The 22,172-nt window shown below is 41.3% G+C and overlaps 1 protein-coding gene across 2 annotated transcripts in view; it reads right to left on the bottom strand.

The window, feature by feature from the left end:
* Nucleotides 1–22,172, bottom strand: part of WDR7 (WD repeat domain 7) — a 425,218-nt gene that overhangs the window by 130,429 nt on the left and 272,617 nt on the right. For both annotated transcript variants that reach the window (XM_006837515.1, XM_006837514.1), the window contains one exon: nucleotides 973–1,159. In XM_006837515.1, the coding sequence (XP_006837578.1) occupies nucleotides 973–1,159 (187 nt within the window). The remainder of the gene's footprint in view (nucleotides 1–972; nucleotides 1,160–22,172) is intronic.

The following is a 22,172-nucleotide window of genomic DNA, read 5'->3' as shown; positions in this document are numbered from 1 at the left end:
TCCTTCCAATTCAGCATCCTTAAAAGCAAGGTTTTCAGTGTGTGAACATGCATGACTGTATCATTTAGTCACCAAATGTCTGAGGACCTTGTACTTGGCTTATACTGGGTGGTGCTCTCAAGAAATTTATCACCTAATGGGTAAGTTACTCATAATAGTTAAGTCACTGGTTAGAAACTTGGAAACGTTTAGTAACCTCTTGCTTTGTTTTGAGTAGGATAGCTCTGGAGAAATGCGCACATTTAATGTACCAGAAAAATGGATTTAGGAAACCAGAAGCATCCCCTGAAAGAGTGCACAACTACATCAAGATAAAATTCTGGAGAATAAGTGTAAAATAATTTTGTCATATGCTGCTATGCCTTGTAGCAGTATTGCTTACATGGCGATGTTTGCCCTTGTCTTCTTCTTTTTAGTATTTAGGGAATTTCTTTTGATAAATTTACTAAGAAAACACCTATGTGATATTTTAGTTGCTCAGCAGTCCATTTTTCCTCCATCTCGATAGTTTTGTTTAAACACTACTGCTTTAGATTTTAAAATTTCACAATGGAAATGCACCACTCCTCATTTATAGATGTGATTAGGTTCGCGAGACTAGGCTGTTGTGCGAAAGTCAGTGTTATGTGAAGATGGGGATGATGGCATTATCACATAATTCCAAACTGCATCATTATTTAACTGGTAGACCACTGAGGACTATGGTCCAGCTAAGTGTACGTCCTGGTGTGGTGCTGTGGGTTAATGCACTGGACTGCAAGGTCTTTCAACTGCAAGGTCGGTGGTTCAAGCTCACCAGCCACTCTTCAGAAACCCTATACAGGGTTGCTATGAGTCGAAACTGACTCGATGACACTTAACAAGAACAACATTTTTGCCTGTTAAATACACATGACTCATAAACACTTAACCACTGTTATCCTGCCCCTCCAAACCATCAACAAATTAAGCTGACTGGAAGTGAGCACCCACTTGGCAAGCTGTTTCTCAGCATCTGCACACAGTTCGAGAAGGCCCATCAGAACAGCTGACACATCCATGTAAGGCTCCCAAACTGTGAAGCCACGTCCAATCAGATCAATGGCTGTCCTTCGGATTGTGCTGTGTGGAGGGAGCTTGGGGCTCGGGGGCTGAAGCAGAAGAAATGTCAACGCCTTACCTGAAATCACAAAAACAAAACATACCATAATCTAGTAATTTTATTTCTGGATGGTTTTCTTTACAGCATATTTCTAAGACAGAAACCTTGATTTTTTTTTTTTTTTTTCTTTTGAACTGAAAAAAAGGTTTTGAACATTAAAACTACAAATTAGCTCTGGTTTGCAGTTTGTTTAGCCGCATTCTTAGAAGAGAAAAGTGAGGGTGTAATATTTTACAGCATATTCGAAAGGATTTTAATTATATAGTAATTAGACATAAATAAGTATACAAGGTTTCAGAAACCTTGGGAAAATTCATTACTTTTTCATTTTTCCACGGGCTTTTGGAAACCCTACACGAGGTCGTTGTAAGTTGGAGAAAGATGAGGCTTTCTACTCCCGTAAAGATTTACACCCTTGGAAACCCTGTACAGGGTCGCTATGGGTCGGAACCGACTCGACGGCACTTCACTTCACAATATACACCACCATTCACGTGTCAGTTTGTCATACCATGGTGGATTATGTGTTGTTATGATATGGGAAGTTATGCTACTGATATCTCAAATACCAGGGTAAACAGGTTTCAGCAGTTTCCAGGTATAACATACAAGGAAGAAAGGATTAACAATCTACTTCCAAACAAATCAACCAATGAGAAACCTAGGATCACAGTGATCCTATCAACAACTGAGTGTGGACCGGGCGGCTCTTAATTCTGCTGAGCATGAGTTGGGGCCCAACTTGGCCACACCTAACAGCCACAAAACTGTTGTTGTTGTTAAGTGCCGTCAAATCGGTTCTGACTCATAACAAACCTGTATAGGGTTTTCAAGGCTTTAAGTCATCACGGGAGCAAAAAGCCTCATCTTTCTCCCACGGAGTAGCTGCTGGGCTCAAATCACACACAGTGTGGTGTGTAGTCCAGTACTGATCATATGGGGCTACTAAACACCTTTAACACTTTCATATGTCTTGACTCAGGAAGACATTTGAAACAATTTTAAGGAAACAGTTTAAACTTTACAAAATGATCTATGTGCAAAGATGTACTCAATTACATTATCTATAATGTAATTATAGATAATATAGTTCGGCAAAAATGTTCAACCATAATAATCTAAACGTCCAGTCATAGTTGGTAGATGGTAAAGCCATGGATGGAACACTCAACACTTTCTCCATTGAGCGAAGCGGAGAAATGAGCAATATACAATGAATTAAAATATAGAGAACTCAAAATGCACATGAAGTATAAGCAAGCAAGACCTGGCTCCTTCCCTTACCAGTAGGAGCAACAGATCACTGGACGTGTGCACTTGGCAAACACAGTCCTTGTGGAGTGGGAGGGATGTTCGGCAGGAAAGTTCAGGGTGGCAGTATGGAATGCCAGGACACGATGTTAAATCTCACTTAGGGAGAGGAAGGGCAGTCTTGCATGCCTCCAGGGGAAATGATGTTCAAACTGACCACCTGAAGGATGTGTAGGAGTTAGAGGTGGGAGACTGTCACAGGGTGTGAGATCAGCACTGGAGGAAGTCCAAAAGGACCCGGGAATGAGAGGAAGGAAAAGCAGACAGGGTCCTGTTAACTGTGTTACGGGGTTTAGTGTCTATTTGAGGAGCAATAGAGAGTAACGTATCAACCTGGTGAGGCACTGCAGGATAATGCACTCCTCAGAAACTGGGTCGCTATGTGTCAGACGGACTCCACAGCACATAACTACCACCACCACCAGAGAGACAGGAGTCCTGGTGTGACGCTGGACCGCAAGGTCGGTTTGAACTGCAAGGTGGGCAGTTCAAACCCACCAGTCGCTCCTTGGAAACCCTATACGAGGTCATTGTAAGTTGGACCTGACTAGACGGCAGTAAACAACATCAGAGACAAGGAAAGGAGTAAGCGTATCAGATCCATATTTTAGGAAGGCCACTAGCTACATTGCAAGAATGGTTTCAAGTAGTGGTTGAGGGAACTAAAGGGCATTGTAAAGCCAAGAGTCTGTGAGTGTAAGCTGTGAATTCCTGGTTCTTAATCTTTTCTCAGTCACAGGACACTTTAAGAACCTGTTTTTTAACAACCTGTGGTTGTTTAAACAGTTATATATCCCTGTGTGGTTTCTTCATACACGTGCTAGAGGGTAGACACACATTGACATGGGTGACGGGCAGACAATGTACAATGGAGGGAGGCTGGCAGAGGAAAGGTGGGGGTGGCGGGAGACACAGGGAGGAATGCAGTGGTTGGAGTGAACCGAGCTAAATGCCTGGAGGGAAGATGTTCGTTTCAGCAGGTTCAAAACTACCAGTTGTTCTGCAGGAGAAAGATGAGGCTTTCAGTTCCTGGAAAGGTTTACAGCCTCGGAAACCCTATACAGGGTTGCTATAAGTTGGAACTGACTCCCTAGCACATAACCACCACCAGTGCCAGCAGTAAGGGTTATGTGGCACTGTAGAGTAAGCATGGGACCACAAGACCAGTTTGGACCACGAGCTCAAACTCGCCACCCACTCCTTCAAAACCTGTTTGGAATGGAATGGAATCAACTCGATGGCACTTAGCAACAACTGTAAGGGTACAATTTTTTTTTTCCCTCCTAGTGAGCATATAGCACGCAAACGTCCAAATTCCACATCTGTTACCAACAACTTATTCTAACCCAAACATATAAGCAATGTAAGTTCAAGAGGATTTTCAAGTCAAACCTTTTGATTTCTGTCTTTGTTGATCAACAGGATGCTTATGACTTAACTGGTACCAGCACCAATCTCTGAAAAGATGATCTAGAGTGCCTGGGGCTTCACACTGCTCAGTCTTACAGTCTTTCAGTTGGAAACAAAGGAATCAATCTGTAAAACATGGCTATGTAGTGACTAAAAGAGACACATTTACTCTCTTCTCAACTTACTGCATTCTCTAACTTAGGGGTTGTGTTGTAATTTACAGAGGGGCAAGACCTAGACAATTTTTCATTTGAATCTATCCATCCTCAGCCCAATGGGATTAATTAGAACCATAGAACTTTTGAATTTGAAAAGACTTTAGAAACATCTAGTCTATTTCTGGGTTGGCACTGTAGGATATGCACAGGACTGCAAGGTCGGCATCTCAAACTCTCCAGTCGCTATGAGTCAGAACTTACTCAACAGCACTTAGAATCGACTCCGAGGCTTTGGATGAGAGAACGGAGAACCACAGAGGGTAGGCAGTGTGTAAGGTGTGCCTGCCTCTGAGCCTTCACACAGGGCCTCTTTTACCATCTTAGGGGGCCAGAGTACACACCTGTGAACACAACCTGGCCCTTTCCAACTCTCATGCTTTATTTGGGACACTCTACACAACTACTGGAGTCCTGGTGTGGTGCTGTGGGTTAACGCACCAGACTGCAAAGCTGTTTGAACTGCAAGGTCGGCAGCTCAAGCTCACCAGCTGCTCCTCGGAAACCCTGTAAGGGGTCACTATGGGTTGGAACCAACTCGACAGCACTTCACAACAACAACAACTCAACCAATGGAGTCCTGGTGTGGCACTGTGGATTAATGCACCAGACTGCAAAGCTGTTTGAACTGCAAGGTTGGCAGTTCAAGCTCACCAAGTGCTCTCGGAAACCCTATACAGGGTCATTATGGGTCAGAATTGACTTGATGGCACTTAACAACAGCAACAACAACTCAACTACTAGTTTCAAACTAGATCCTTGATGGATCTCAAGTCCATCTCCTCCTTTGCCTCTGAACTAGGGGTTCATCTCAGCTGCAGTTAACAGGGATTGTATACATTCTATGTTTTATGTTTCTCACATCATGAGAAGGTCCGGTCATAGGTGCAGCAGCTAGAGGCAGACACACCAAGAACCTCAGAAGAGAAGTGTTCTGGTTCTTTTCTCTAAGTTGTATCATGGTCACAACGTGGCTAAGGTCACACCCAGCACTGCATCTGCCTTCCAGACCAGAAAAGGAGGGGAAGGACAAAGGACAAGTGCTAGAGGGGTCAAGGCCCCATTTTAAGTCTGACTGTACCTCACAAAGTCCCCCTGGCTTCAAGGCACGCTGGAAATGTTATTTTTAGTTGGATACTTGCCATTCTCAACAGACCTGGTCCTGTTCTCACTGAAGGGGACAGTGGATACTGGCTGGTTGTTGTTGTGTCGCCAAATTGATTCCAACTTAAAGCAACCCTGTATAGGGTTTCTAAGGAGCAGCCATTGGGTTTGAACTGAAGACCTTGAGGTTACCCGTCCAGTGCTTATCCTTTAGCACCACGCCAACATATGAAGCTGTTGTTGTGAAGTGTCATCGAGCTGGTTCTAACACGTAGAGACCCTGAGTAGGTTTTCAAGAAGCAGCTGGTAAGTTTGAACTGCCAACCTTGCGGTTAACTGTCTAGTCCTTATCATACAGAGTCACACCAGGTCTCCATATACTGAGTAGGTAGTTACAATTTTCTGCTACATCTTTTTGGCTTCCTTTGAATGAGATTCCTTTTTTAAATTCAGCAACTAGTGTCGACTCATTTAACAACAACATCATATCACTTTGGGGTATTTATTCTATTGTCTTAAGCTAATTTGGTTTGTTTTAAAACACTTTTCTTTCTTTTTCACCTCTTTTTTCAATTTCTTCACATTTGTTGAATGGGTACATTCCTTGGGCCATATGAAATCAAAACAGACAAAAACTTTCATGTTTGGTATTAAGTTTAGCACAGTGGTATATACACAATAATTACTTAATACATAATTATTGCTTTCGCAAATACTGAAAATTAATTTAACAGCTATGTGCCCAGCACAGTCAACACAATTATGTGCCCATCAGAAATTTCTAAAAGCCTGCTACAAATTTCTGCTGGCTCATAGCAAAGATCCCACAGCTCTATGGAAAAATGGAAGCAAACAAACAAACAAACAAAAAACCCCATAAACAATGTAGGAAGTATTTTTCATAAAGGTAAACTTACTTATGCTCAGCAAAACAAAAACAAAAACAAAAACAAAAAAACCACAATTGTAATGCCACATTGAATTACTTAAATTTTAGTTTTGAAGATTTGACTGACTCATGCTATCTAAACTTGGGAAATCACTGACATCTGTAATCAAGCTATTGTCTTGAGGCACTAGAAGGAAAACTCTCCCTTTAGAAGTGTTACTACTAGTAAGTCAGTCCTGTTACAGGTTCTTGGAGTCCTGGTGTGGCACTGTAGGCTAAGCACTGGACCCCAAGGCCAGTTTGAACCTCAAGGTCAGCAGCTCAAACCCACCAGCTGCTCCTTGAAAACCCTATACAGGGACGCTAAGAGTAGAACCTGATTCCTGATTCAACAGCACTTAACAACAATTACAGGCTTTTAAGAAGCTCTGGTAGCATAGTGGTTATGAATTTGGCTGCGAACCACAAGGTCAACAGTTCAAAACTACCAGCTGTTCCGCGGGAGAGAGATGAGGCTCTCTGCTCCCGTTAAGATTTATAGCATTTGATTTATAGCCTGTACAGGGTCGCTATGACTCGGAACTGACTCCATGGCACATAACAACAACAATAACAACAACAAGGAGCTCTGATGTGGCACTGTGGGATAAGCACTGGACTGCAAGGTCAGTAGTTCAAACTCACGAACTACTCCTTGGAAATCCTATATAAGGTTGCTATGAGTCAGAACTGACTTGACGGGACTTAACAACAACAAGGAGTCCTGGTGGTATTGAGGATAAGCACTGGATTACGAATTATAAGGCTGGCGGTTCAACCTCACCAGCCACTCCTCGGAAACTCTATACAGGGTTGCTCTGAGTTGGACCCAACCAGACAACACTTACCAACAACACCAGTGACCTCAGCTAGACGGCATTGGACTGGCAGTAGGATTACAGACTCCTAATGGACAATGCCGAGGCTCCTAACTGAACTTGTTCCACTGTGCAATTCAGCAGTACATTAATCAATCAGTGACTTACTCAAAGTTAAGTTACCAAATAATTGGTCTTTCTTAGTAGTATAGATACTTTGGCAGCTCTATAATGAGAATCTGGAATTCTGGTGTGGTGCTATAGGATAGGCACAGGACTAGTAACTGCAAGGTTGTCACTTGAAACACAACAGCCGCTCCTTGGAAACCCTATACAGGGTTGCTATGAGTTGAAACCAACTCAACAGCACTTAACAACAACAATAACATAGTGAGAATTTCGTGTACAGCATCCCTAAGCCCCTGTTTTAATACTCCAGCCAAACATACAAATGACCCACCCAAACGGAGACAGCCTATGTATAAGCTTAGAGCACTATAGAACAAATAAATAAATAAAATATTTTAAAATGCAGAAAACACAGAAATGCAGGATTAGATAAATCACAATGAATTTAGCCCCTTCGGTGTGTGAGAAATGGATTCTGTTGCCGCCCAGTCAGAACACCACCGGCGGCACAGATTTGAGTACTATTTTATCTCAAGCTTCCGAAACATCGGTGTCCAAACTTCAATCTTACTGCTATAAAAAGTGCTACAAAAGAGCAAAGGTCCAAGAAAATGCTTATACTTTTCTGTAACAGCAAAATACTAGAAATGATTAAAGGAATAGGACAAAGACAGCAAAACAAAACAAAACAAAAAAACCCATAACAAAACCTAACAAAAAACCCCATAACAAAACCTGTGTATATTATGCAATTGTAAACTCGTTGCGGTGGCAAGATAAATTTTGTCCAATTTTGAACTGACCAAAGAAAAATGTCAGTTTCTAAAAGTTTAAAAATCTGGCTGGTGATAACAACTAACCATTTTGAAAGATTAAGATAAAAGCCATAAAGCACACATACACACACTCCCCCCCACCCCCAATAGTGTGACTTCCTAGTTCCCTTGTGATCTGGTGTGTTTGTTTATCCTTATCACAAAACATGGACTCAAAAAGTTATGGTGAATTTGAACCGCTGCTCCTTGGAAACCCTATACGGGGTTGCTATGAGTCGGAATCGACACGATGGCACTTAACAAAATTATAAGAAAACACATAAACGATAAGGGGTCCTGGTGTGGCACCACAGGATAAGCACTGAACTGCTAACGCTGGCGGTTCAAGCTCACTAGCTACTCCCATGCAGGGTTGTGATATCTCAGAACTGACTCCAACAGCGTAAGCTATAAAAAGACTATGTTGTTGTAGCTGTTCAGTGCTGTTGAGTTAGTTCTGACATGTATGATCCTGTGCACAACAGAATAAAACATTTCCCAGTCCTATGCCTTATGAGCATGGCTATATTTGAGCCCATTGTTGTGACCACTATGTCCTCCAGTTCACTGAGGGGTTTCCTCTTTTCGCTGAACCTCTACTTCATCAAGCATGATGTCCTTCTACAGGTCCATCCTGATAAAATGTCCAAAGTACATGAAATGAAATCTCACTATCCTGGCTTCTAAGGAGCATTCTGGCTGTACTTCTTTCAAGTCAAATTTCTTAACTCTTTTAGTAGTCCATGACATTTTCAATATTCTTTGTTAACACCGTAATTTACAGGCATCAATTCTTCAGTCTTTTTTATTTATCGTTCAGCTTTCACATAATATGAAGAGAAAGAAAAGACCATGGGTTGTTGGGTCAGGCACATTTCAGTCCTCAAAATGGCATGGTGGATTTTTAACAATTTAAAGAGGTCTTTTGAAGCAAAGACAGAGGGATAGAGAAAATAGTGTTATATACACAACCCTGTTCTGCTGATAGATGCATGGACAGATACACAGGTTGAATGGTATAGGAAGAAGAGTGGGAGAATACGCAAAAATATGTAAGGGTTTGACAGAGCATATTTGTGCATGCATATTTGCCTTTGCTGAAAACACATCTATGAATGTGGTAGAGCATACAGCGGGCAAAATAATGGAAACGTCTTCGATATTATAAAATATTTTAAGGCAATGGGTTGCTGGGCCTCGGGGCTCAGGACCATAGTCTCAGGGAACAATGTTGGTGCGTAGCATCTGGGATCTTAAAAGCTCATGAGTGCTTTCAAGGTACAACTACAAGTCTCTCCATGAGTGGAAGAAGGAAGACGGATGAGAACTGAAGATACTTGGAATCAATGAGTCTAATGGACTAATGAAGCACGTGAACCTCAGTTACCACAACTCTTAGACCAGTAGGACAATATGGTGCCTGCATACCACTACCAACTGCTCTGAAAGGGCTCATATTAGAAGATACTGGATAGGCTGGGAGAAAATGTGGCGCTGGGGGTTAATGCGCTGGACTGCAAAGTCAGTGTAAGTTGCAAGGTCGGTGGTTCAATAGTTCCAACTCACCAGCTGCTCCTAAGAAACCCTATACAGAGCCAACTCAAAGGTACTTAATATATATATATATGTCATTGTTGTTAAGTGCCAAGTTGGCTCCAACCTATAGTGACCCTGACATATATATAGAGAGAGTTGTAGTTGTTAAGTGCTATTGAGTGGATTCCGACCCATAGCGACCCTGTATAGGGTTTCCAAGGAGCAGCTGGTAAGCTGCAACTGCCGACCTTGCAGTTTAAAAGGCTTTGCAGTCTAGCGCATTAACCCACAGCGCCACACATGGACACCTATATCTATATCTCTATCTATCTCTATCTATCTATCTATCTATCTATCTATCTATATTGGTATACATAGAGCTATAGACACACACACACAGAGACATATATATATATATATATGTCTGAGACTATGACCCTCAACCACCCTTCAGGTCTGGAAAAGAACTCACCCTCATGGCCCAATTTTCAGCCATGCAGTAGAGGTCTGCTTACCATGGAATGGTCATCCATTCAAGATCATAAGGGCAACATCTTCCTAAGAACAAAGTTGAGAAGGGATGGGAAGGAGGGTGGAATGGAAGTAGGAACCACAGGAATAATGGGAGAACTGGTGTTGGATGAGGGATTACAGTTATTGAGATGAAACAAAGGGTATGAGCTGTTGAATGCAAAATTCATGACCTTGTCTGTAAACTTTCATTCAATTTAAAGTTAAAAATAAAAATAAAGAGGTCTTTTTCAGCAAATTTACACAATGCCATCTGTCCTTTGATTTTTCTGACTCTTGTTTCCATAAGTGTTAATTGTGGATTCCAGTAAAATGAAATCCTTAACAACTTCATATTTTTTCCATTTATCATGATGTTGCGTATGGGTCCAGCTGTGGGGATTTTTGTTTCCTTGAGGTGTAGCCCACATTCAAAGCTGTAGTCTTTGGCCTTCATCAGTAAGTGCTTCAAATCCTCTTCACTCTCAGCAAGCAAGGTGTGTCATCTGCATACCATAAGAATATCTGTATTGCTTCTTTACTTTTAATTCTTTCTTATATAACTATATATAATTAGGGGTTGAAACGGTCTCTGGTAGTAGAACCTTGTGTTCTCCGTGGTACCTCAGAAAACAGACTGCTGGATCAATCTACTTAAAACACACACTCCTGAACTGCCAGTTATACATATGCTAAGAGAACATTAGAGTTGTCTCAAACTTTTACTTCTATACAACCATAGATCTTACTGAGATGTGAATATGAGTTATGTAGTATTTTTTTAACCCAGTTTCTATGTGTGCATAAATAGCACTGCATAGGATAGGATTATTTGAAAAGGTGTAAAATCAATGACATTTCCCCCTAGCCCTCCATTCTGTCTCTCTCTTGCCTGAGTTTCCTCTTACTCATCTTGAAGTATCAAGGCCACATGCAAAACCCCACAGCAGTTTCTAGAACCAGCTCTGCCTGCCGTAAGTGCTCTAGTAACCAGCATACCTGATATAGAAGGGAGCTGGTGCTGAATAATGGAAGAGGCTGACAGACGACGTGTGTAACGACAGTGCCTAAGAAGAGGACAAGGGGATCATGATCCCAGCACTGTGTGTTCTGCACGCAAGGGAACTTGGGGTTTATGACAGCTGATGCTTACAGAAATGCAGGAACCACAGGGAGGAGTTTCAAGAATAAGATGCTAAAATAGAAGCCAGAGTCAAACCACATGTAGCCAAGGAGGATGAAATTTTCTTACTGGAATAATTACAAAATCATTTCAGAGAAAATTTCTGAGACCTTAGAAGTCCTTGGTGATTATTCCTGCTGGTAGGTGGTGGATGTGACCGGTTTTTGTGGACACTGGACCCCCCTGCCCAGTTAATAAGGAGCTCTGGTAGGGTAGTGGTTACGAGTTGGGCTGCTAATCTTACAATCAGCAGTTTGAAACTACCAGTCGTTCTGTGGGAGAAAGATGAGGCTTTCTGGTCCCATAAAGATTTGCAGCCTCGGAAACCCTGCACAGGTTCCCTATGAGTTGGAACCGACACCACGGCACAGCACCACCACCACTGCCCAGTTGATAGGCCTAGTTAAGATAAACTTCTTCATGAATGGTGAAACGGTTACTAACCATTCCTGGCTCTGAAGAGTAGAGAAGGGGAAAAAAGGGTCATATTAAAAAAAATACATTAATTAAAAGCTCAATTACAAGGAAATTCCCATAGGAGAACGTATTATATGCACTTTAGACCAAATGAATTTATGATGATTTATGCTATTACAATGAGTGCAAAATGAATTAATAATGATTGGCTACTTATTTCAAAGTGTAACCATGTGAATGAAGCCTTTCCCCACGTGCTAACGTCCGTCAAAGACCACGGATGGCCGAGTGCCATGGCCCTATCTACTTCTCTGCTTTCCAAGGTGCTTGACTTGATTCAAAATGCTTCTAATGTGCTATATGCATTATCCGTGGGTAGGGAATGGGTAACAAACATTTCTCTAAATAAATGTTCTGAATGAATGCAATTGCAGGAAGTTGCTTTTATACATTCTATATTCTTTATTACATGAAAAAGGCATCGTGTCTTTTTAATAAAAAGCATAAAATAATCTTGTTGAAATAGGAAATTAATTTAACAAAAAGATATTCAAAACCTCATTAATGTCATATTAGGTTAATCAAAATATTCCTAATATGATGGGACTTGTTGCTGCCTGTTCTATAATTATATAAAATACAAATTCAACTTAATTCAAATTAATTTTTTTTCTGCTCTATTGAGTTTCACCCATCACCCATCTGTTAAGTCGCTCCTACTAGGAGGGTGTGTGTGTTATCATGCCATTGGAATTTCACATACCCACAGGAAGCACTATGGAGGGCAGGTTCAGCTGAGCTTTCAGACTCAGACAGATTAGGAATCATGGCCTGACAGTTACTTCCAAATTAAAAAACCCCAAATCAAACCCTCTACACCACTGTTGTTTCTGACTCCCAGAGACCCTGATGAACGGAGTAGAACAGCACACCTTACAGTTTCCGAGGCTGCCAATTTTTATAGAAGCTGACTGCCACGTCTTTCACGGAATGGCTGCTGGGTTTGAACTGTCAATCTTCTGGTGAGCAGTGAAGGACTTTAACCACTGTGCCACCACGGACAGTGAAAACCTTGTAGATTATAACCGAAATGATAACCTGCTTGCTTTGGACACACCAGCAGGGACCAACTGCTGGAAGAGGACAGCCTGTCTGGTGAAGCAGTGGGCTACAGTGGGTGAGGAGCACCCTCGGCAGATGGACTGCACAACAGCCTCAGAAGAGATCGCCAATCCAACATGTTCATGAACTTGAACATGCTGGAGGTCGTGAGAATGCCAGGACATCGGGCAATGCTTCATGCAGTTGTACGTAAGGTCTCCGTGCACTGGAGTCCACTCAACGCCAGCTATCCTTATCCATTCATCTATCCATCCATTGAGTTTCAAATTAAGCAGCTGTATCATTAATCAAGGACATTTTACCTCACTTTGCTTTTTGGTATTCAGTGTTTCTTTCATAGCAGACTAAAATCGAAGAGGATCTGACTTAGCTATCAACAAAAGAATATTTCTTAATGCAGATAGTCTTTCCTGCCTTTATGATTATTGTTAGCTGCATCGAGTTGGTTTTGACAAGGAAAGGTAAAATGTATAGATTGTTTGACAGTCTGGGCACTGGTAAGTATTTTAAGTCCTCTTCACTTCCAGCGAGCAACACTGTGTCAGCTGCATATTGCATGTTGTTAATGAGTCTTCCTCCAATTGTGATGCCATGTTCTTCATATAATCCAGCTTCTCAGATTATGTGCTCAGTTTACAGACTGACTGGTGGTGGTTGGTGGTTATATGCTGTGGAGTCGGTTCTGCCTCATAGCGACCCTCTATAGGGTTTCCAAGGTTGTAAATCTTTACAGGAGCAAAAAGCCTCATTTTTCTCCCACAGGACTGCTGGTAGTTTCAAATTGCTGACCTTAAGGTTGGCAGCCCGATTGGGAACCACTACGCTACCAGAGCTCCTTACAGATTGACTAAGTGTGGTGAAAGGACACAACCCTGATTCACACCTTTCCTGATTTAAACAATGCAGTGTCCCCTTGTTCTGTTTGAATGACTGCATTCTGGAGCTCAACTAGGAGGTAACATTTACTAACATAAGTAACAATAAAGAAGTAGGATGGTTTGTGGGTTTGCTTTTTTTGGGGGGTAGTAAGCTAAAGTTTAGTTTGGGGCATTTTGAGTTTTTATTATGAATTGGGTAAAGATTTATAGAACATATGATCCATTTATCATGCGATAATTCACACATGTGGTATAGTAAATTATCTAATGGCTCCTCCAGCCACAGTCTGTAACTCCCACTAAACAACATTTCTGTGCTGTTGGGTCTGGGTAAGAGAAGGTGGGAGAAGATACTGATAGGATGCCACAATTCAGCTGTGGATGTCAGCAGAGTAATTGTGATTGTAAAAACGTGAAACTCTATAAAATGTGCCATCTTAGCAGCAGGAGGGGTATCTTACTGCCATCAAACAAGAGCCAGGAGTGGGCCATGTCCTTTGGACCCTGAGATTCCTGTGCACTGAAGCTGCTTGACCCAGGGACAGAAAGCCACCACACTGGAGGAGAGACAGCGAAGCAGCATAGAACCAAGAACTAGAGCAGAAAAAAGGGCAGCGGACTTCCCAATCTATGGAGCCAGTAAAGCTGAGTGAATTCGGGCAGGAAGAGTAGGGGGCCTCCAGGCACTCAAATGGAAGAGCTAGGTTTGCTGACCCACGGAGCTAGAGCTCAGTGCCTTCAGACCGAGGCTTCCAGTAGAATGGCAGGTCCTGTGGGCATTTATCAACAGCTGACTGGAACAACCATGCCCTGAGCGTGATCTGATCCTGTACTGTAACATGTTAAGGAACTCTGGTAGCATAGTGGTTACGAGTTTGGCTGCTAACCTCAGGGTCAGCAGTTTGCAACTACTAGCTGTTCCATGGGACAAAGATGAGGCGTTCTGCTCCTGTAAAGATGTATAACCTTGGAAACCCTATATGTGTCACTATCAGTTAGAACGGACTCCACGGGCACATAACTACCCCCACCATTGTTAACATCTCAACTTCCCTTAACTCAGAGTATTGTCTCTGAGTTCTCTGTGGCCATTACGATGGATTATTAAAGCCAGATGAGAAGTAAAGAGTGTTGTGGGAGGGATGGTTGGTGCCAGGTTTTTGCAATTCATATTTTCCTTCAGCTCACTGATTGAAAGTCCCCCTCAGTGTGTATCATCACTTATCCCACTTCCTTCCTGTGTTCACTGTTTCCATTCCTCCTAATCTTTCCTAACTCTTCTGAACTGTGTCCTTGAGTAAATGCTGCCCTTTTGGTCGCAATTGTTGATAATTCTAAGGCCTGTGTATCTTTCTAGTGTTACTGTTCCCTTTATAGACCTGTGTTAATGTTCGGCTGAAACGTGAACCATGGGGGTGACATTTAAAATCAAGATACATACAAACATCTGAGGATACACCATTGGGTAGATGAGGATGGAGATCACTGGAGAAACAAGTGGTAGAAGAGAAATCTACAAATTGCCACATATAGATAGCATTTAACCATAGGACGTGATGAGATGCTGAAGGAGTAAGTGTAGTTACCAAAGAACTTTTGTTGGTTGGAAAGAAGTGGAATTATCAAAGGCACTGAGTTGAGAAAAGGAGGAGAGGGCAATGCTACAAAGACCAAGTAATGAAGAGCTTCAAATTTTAGCATATGTTGTCAAGAGATTGGGGCGAGGGCTAAGAAATGCTTATTGACTTTGGCAATGTGTATGTCACTGGTTACCTGTTGAAAAGGTGGAGAACGAAGGCTGGTTAAAGAAGAGTCAGGATAGAGTGGATGCTGAGAGAGCTCGTATGATCAATATAGTTATTTAGAGGAGAATGTGTAATAATATTATACAGACTTCGTTATGTCCATGTTCTGTGACAGTGATGTCTTATGAGTTGTTGTTACTTGCTGTCAGGTTGATTTTGACTCCTGGCCACCCTATGTGGGCAGAGTACAAGGGTTCCTAGGGTTTCCTGGGTGATGATCTTTTGGAGACAGATCTCCAGACCTACCTTCTGAAGTGCATCTGAGATCGTTTGAGCAGCTAACCTTGAAGCTAGTAAGTGGAGTGTTTTAACCCTTGGCACCAGACACTCATCTCACAGTCACTAAGAATGATTTGCTGGCCATGTAACCTTCTGTAGGTAGACAATGAGTAGACAGAATAGATGTGAGTATCTCTGGTTAATGTGACTCATGTTTCTCACTGCAGATCAATCAATGAATGGGCACACCACATCCTACACACAGTTGCTCTCTGCCTCATCTGGGCTTGATCACTTCCAGGAACTAACCAATCCGAGTGAATCTCTGACCTTCAAAGTCAAAGTCAAAGTTAGCTGGCCATTCCAGGGATGAAGTTCCATTAACACTTCAGCTTCACTCATATCGGATGGATTTCCACTGGACTGGACCCTCATCCTCTGATCACCTCTATGCATGCTGGGAGAGGGGACCTATCACACGGAGTCTAGAGTAGTAGAGATGCTAATGTACCTCTCCCAAGTCATCAACTTGCATTCCAATGAAAGGTTATTTTATCTGTTCACACAAATTTAAGGCTCTTAGAATTTAATTATTATTAGAAAGTACACTAAATAAAAAATAAGTCCATTCTTCAAGAAATAATCATGAAAGTTGACCAAAATTAGAGCAAAAAAAAAAAAAAATTTAAACTATTTCATTATAATTCCATAATCACCTCTTCTTTTAAATAATTTGTACAAATGAATTAAGTTACTTTAATTGCAATATATGGTAAGTCTCAAAACAATTTTATAGGTAGCCAATGAATATTAAAATTATATGAAAAACGACTTTTCCTCAATCGGGCTACGAACCTTAAGGTCAGCGGTTCGAAACTACCAGCCGCTCCGCGGGAGAAAGATGAGGGTTTCTACTCCCGTAAGGATTTACACCCTCGGAAACCCTGTACAGGGTTGCTATGGGTCGGAACCGACTCGACGGCACTTAACAACAACAACAACAATCGCCACCGTAAAGCATTCAATGGGCACAAGACACCCTTTACAGACAGATATGTACATGGTCAAAAACTAGAATCAGCAGGCCCTTGTTGTTATGTTGCCAAGTTGGTTCTGACTCATAGTAAGCCTGCCAAGGCAACCACAGTTCCAGCCATCACAGTTGTTGTTGTTAAGTGTCACTGAGTTGGTTCCAACTCATAGCGACCTTATATAGGGTTTCCAAGGAATAACTGGTGAATTTGAACTGCTGACCTTGTAGTTCAAACAGACCCTGAGGTCAAGTGCTTATTCTGTGGTAGCACACCAGGACTCTAGTCATCATATTGTTGTTGTTGTTAAGCGCTGTCCAGTCTGTCCCGACTCATAGTGACCCTATCTATGTAGGGTTTCCGAGAAGCAGCTGGTGAGCTTGCACCGCCAACCTTGTAGTTCAAGCTGTGTTTGCAGCCAGGCACATCAATCCACATCACCACACCAGGACATGGGTGGTAGTGGTGGTGGTGGTGTGCCTTGGAGTTGGTTTCGACTCAGTGAACCTGAATAGGGTTTCTGAAGTTGTAAATCTTTAAGGGAGCAGAAAACCTCATCTATCTCCTGTGGAACAGCTGGTAGTTTTGAACTGCTGACCTTGAGGTTAGCAGCCCGACTCGTAACAATTACACTACCGGAGTGCCTTAGGTGTAAATTAATGAAATGTTTGACCAAACAGCAGGCTAAAATTTAAGCTGACAACTTTTTTATGGCCCGTGAAGGATGTTATAAATTTTGGCAGTAAAGAGATCCCCCACCCCTGTTGTATAGGGTTTCTGAGGCTGTAAGGTTTTTCTGTAAAGCCTCATGTTTCTCCTGAGGAGAGGCTGGTGGGCTCCAACCGCTGACCTTGTGGTTCACAATCCAGGGTTTATCCTACAGAGCCACCACGCTCCTCCCATTTAGGCCTTTAGTGGATAACAAACAGGAAGTTGTAATAGTAGAGTAGCGTAACCACCGAACAAATAAATTCAAAATTGTTCTACATGCTGCTAAGTGGACAAACACCAGCATTCTCAATATAAGTACTCTAAATGTTTCCTTCCTACACATTTATTTTATTGAAGTTGAGGAAGGGGAAAAAAGATGAGCAAACAAAAGTCACTCTGCTGCCCGTTTCTCAGTCTGGACATCTTTGTTTAAGCTTTGACTTGGCTTAAATGAACGAATTAATATTGACAAAAACATCAACTAAGCTAATGAGTTGTTAGTTAAGGCAATAAACATGTCACATTAGAGTCAGCGCAGTAAAGAGGTAATTAGCCCTGGAAAAGCCCCGCTGATTGGAGCTGTTGAAATCCTCAGCTCTTAACCTTTGAGTCCATTATCTAACCCAGGAGTGGTGGCTGTGTTCACGTGAACTCCAGTAAACAGCAGCCAGACTGGAGCAACCAAGTCTGCTTTCTGGATGAAAAGGGTATTGGTATGTTTACAACTCTCCATGGATATCTGAAACAGAGCTCTTTTTGAGAAGAGATGTTAATGTCCAACAAAGAGAGATGACAAGCATATTCATATATTCCCCAAAAAATATTTGAGGATGTGATATACAAAGGAGCTTCAAAAAGTTCTTGGAAAAATGAAATGAAAAGACAATGGAAATTTTCCAAGAACTTGCTGAAGCCCCCTCAAATAATGCTATATCCCTTTATAAAAAATGTATGTTGTACACACACATGCACACAAAGGGGCTTCAAAAAGTTTGTGGAAAAATTCCATTATCATTTCATTACATTTTCCAGGCACTTTCTGAAGCCCCCTCGTAGTAACTAACATACAAGGTAACAAAGGGAAAAATCACTCAATCTCCAAATACTCTCTCTTCTATAAATACAGACGCTCTGACCCTCTGAAGAGAAACCCCCGTATCTGTGAAATGAAAACAACCAGGATAACAATAATTCAAAATCACAGACGATCATTTATAGTCATTTCAGACAGGCCAGAAGCATGCCAACGCTGTAACATGTCTGAATTCTATGTTCACATGAATAAATACAGACTACCCTTTAGAGCAGCCTGCTCTGTACGATTCATCTCTTTTGGATCTTCTTGCTATCTTTATTGTTCTGGCTTTAGGATAATCTAAGCTAGCATCTCAAAGTCTATATTGAGAAAAAAATTAATCCTACGCTTCTAGAAAAATCACAAAGAGCAGGACAAAATCTATACAGGGGCTAAAACACAAGAAATGATATGAATAAAATTCCCATACTTGAGATAAATGGATCCCTCCTGAAATAAAAGCAAAGGAGTACAACTTGAATTTGTATAATCTCCATATTAATTTTCCCCCAAGTTATCAAACACATGCTCAATTTTGCCAATGCTTTTAATCCCACAAAAACAGAGTCATTTTTTACTACATTATCAGGAAATACTCTTTTCACTTTTGGAGATGTGTGGGGTTTGGGGATTTTTTAAAACTTAAAAACAAACTTGTCATGCATTCAAGGAAACACTATACAACCATTCTGTGTGTTTTGTTAAGTTTGTGCTGTACCCTTTTACAAAGAAAAACAATGATTCCCCATTCCTTTTGTTATTACATAAGTGTGACCACAGAAAGGGTTAGCTGTGCAGTTGCTCGGCACTACTGTCTTGCACTACTGTGTGTGGAGAGAGAGAGTGTGTGTGTGTGTGTGTGTTTGCGCGCGCACGCGCAAGCGTCTGGGTGTTAGAAGAGGTGAGACAATGGGACATTTACTATACAGTAAATCAATATGTGCTATCTTTTTTCAGGCTGAGTAATTTCTAAAGGGACAGGAAGCAATTAACTCCTCACACCTTATTGGCTAGTGTATGGCTTTCATATTTTCTCTATTTTTCCTTAGCTCTTTTTTTCATCAAATATAAAAAGTCTTATATTTTTTCCAAAACTGCCATATACAACTTAATTCTTACTACCTAATTCTTTTATATAATCAAATTTAGATGAAAAAGGACAATAAAACTGCTTTCATTTTCAATAGAGCAAGAAAGAAGTGATACGGTAAACCACAGTAATATATTTTTCTATTACTCTACCGTCATTGACAGCTAGACATAACCTGAAAACTAGACTACCATACTTCTGACATCATGCCCCAAATATCTAAAATAGTTCTAAGTGATCTAGGACTAATAAAGAAAATAAAGGTGTCAAAATATATTAATGCTTTGTATCTCTGTTTGGATTTAATTTTGCATACTTGTCCTGGTGTGGTGCGGTAGGATAAACACTGGATTGTTAACTGAAAGGTCAGCTGTTCAAACCCGCCAATCGCTCCTTAGAAGCCCTATATAGAGTCCCTAGGAGTCAGAATCAACTCGACGGCACACAACAACATATAATAAGTTTGTGTCATCTTGGAACAACAGTGCTCGATTGCTTTTTCTATACAGACTGGAAAAATCTGAGGTATTACCCATACCCATGCATTAATATGACGGGCTGGGGAGCTGAAAATCTGGGAGGTGTGTAAGTAAGGTCATGATTATAATTTGGAAAAGTCCTTGGGGAGATTGAACTGTGTCTCAGTGTCTTACCCATTCCCCTGATGCCCCCTCTTTGCTGTTAGGAAGCTAAATCTACCCTTCTCTCTCCAGTGACCAGTGTACTAGAGGAGAGCCGCGAAGTCAGATCTGGATTCAAATCCCAAGCCCAGAATCTGATAAATCTGACCTTAACTAACTTAACATGGACATTTGTTCCTCACAAATAAGATAAAATGAGATGAGGACAGGATTTAACTTTTGAACTAATGGAGTCCCTGGGATAGCGGTATTACGTGAGGTAAGAGCGACCATGCCTAACACAGGACAGGCTCTTGAAGTATCTGTCTCTCTCCATCTTTCTGTATTTAGAAAAGACTAAAATAATTCTAAGTTATCCAGGACTAATAAAGAAAAACAAATGAAGGTGTCAAACATTTTCATGCTTTATATCTCTGTTTGAATTTAATTTTATATACTTGTCCTGGTGTGGCAATGTAGGATAAGCACTGGACTGCTAACCCCAAGTTTACACAGAATAGTTCCTTTATTTACACAAGAGCAGTGCTTTGTTGGAGTCCTGGTGTGGTGTTGTGGGTTAAAGCATTGGACTGAAGGTAGATTTGAACAAGGTCAGCAGTTCAAACTCACCACCTGCTCCTTGGAAACCCTATACAGTGTCGCTATGAGTCAGAACTGACTCCACGGCACACAATAACAACAACAAATGGGGCTTTGTTCAAACAGAGACATAGTTAGGTGTAGATTACACGACGACTTGGAAAATGGACTTTTAAAGAAAGGAAACTACTTGGGCTACAGTGCTTTTATAAATGAGGAATTAAAAGCACTTTATAAAGCAAGACAGAAAAACAGATGAATGAAAGGAAGAGAAGGGAAAAGAAGGGAGATCGTGTGTGTGTGTGTGTGTGTGTGTGTGTAGACTGACTAGCAGATATGCGTGGTACTCCATTTAATTCTGAAAATAGCCCTATGAGGAATACGATATTAACTTAAATTTTAAAGATGAAAATAACCTGCTACTCAGAATCCAAAAGTGACTCATTCTAGATCAGGTTGTTAGTGAGGTGAGAATAAGGTTTACTTGACTTGAAATCCTGTTAGGTCTATTGTATCGTTCATAACACTTACTTGAAAGTCTACACCAGATTTCACACTTAAGCTGACGCCTGCAAAAGGATTGGATGTTTAATATTGCTAATGAAATACATCATATTATTCTCTCCTGATAATTCCAGAAACTATACATTGAATTAGAGTCCTGGTGTGGCACTGTAGGCTAATGCATCAGACTGCAAAGTCACTGAAACTGCAAGGTCAGTGGTTCAATCTCACCAGCTGCTCCTTGGAAACCCTAGACAGGGTCGCTATGGGTCGGAATCGACTCAACGGCACTTCACAACAACAATACATTGAGTTCAGGACAATGGACTAGGTTCTGACTCATCTCAACAGGGACAGAAAATAAAACTCCTGCCAAGCAGAGCTCCCTGAGGATGGTACCTGTTTATTCACATGATTTACATATATTAACATATAAAATATGACACTAAAGACAAGTCAACATTATAATAACTGGCTTTCCATTTCCAGCCTTCCCCCTGCTAACTCTGGCCTAGTTAAACTGAGCTAGCGATGCTATTTTCCATTCTCTCTAAATCTGTAGACGGAGAATCAAATGTGAAAGCAAGATCAATTCTGTTCTGAGACAGCAAATGAACTTAAGATCAGACCTGCTTCAATTTATGGCCAGACTCTTAACTACACCAGCGTAAAAGCATGTGTATGCAACTGTAGACTACAGCGACCCAAAATGAGAAAATATACCTTCACTTCTCCACCACCAATAAACAAATGTCAGGTCTACGGGTAGGGTCAAAAATCATTTAGTCCCAATTGTGTTCATGAGGAATCTGTACCGGGACCAAGAGGCAGCTGTTCGAACAGAACATGGGAACACTTATTCAACCTGTACGCTGAGCAAATAATCCAAGAAGCTAGGCTCTATGAAGAAAAATGTGGCATCAGGATTGGAGGAAGACTCATTAACAACCTGTGATATGCAGATGATACAACCTTGCTTGCTGAAAGGGAAGGGGACTTA

This window comes from Chrysochloris asiatica, unplaced genomic scaffold (genome assembly GCF_000296735.1).
Source record: "Chrysochloris asiatica unplaced genomic scaffold, ChrAsi1.0 scaffold00021, whole genome shotgun sequence".
NCBI classification, from domain to species: Eukaryota; Metazoa; Chordata; class Mammalia; order Afrosoricida; family Chrysochloridae; genus Chrysochloris; species Chrysochloris asiatica.
The sequence above is the reverse complement of the archived record's forward strand: the minus strand, read 5'-3'. Positions and strand labels throughout refer to the sequence as shown.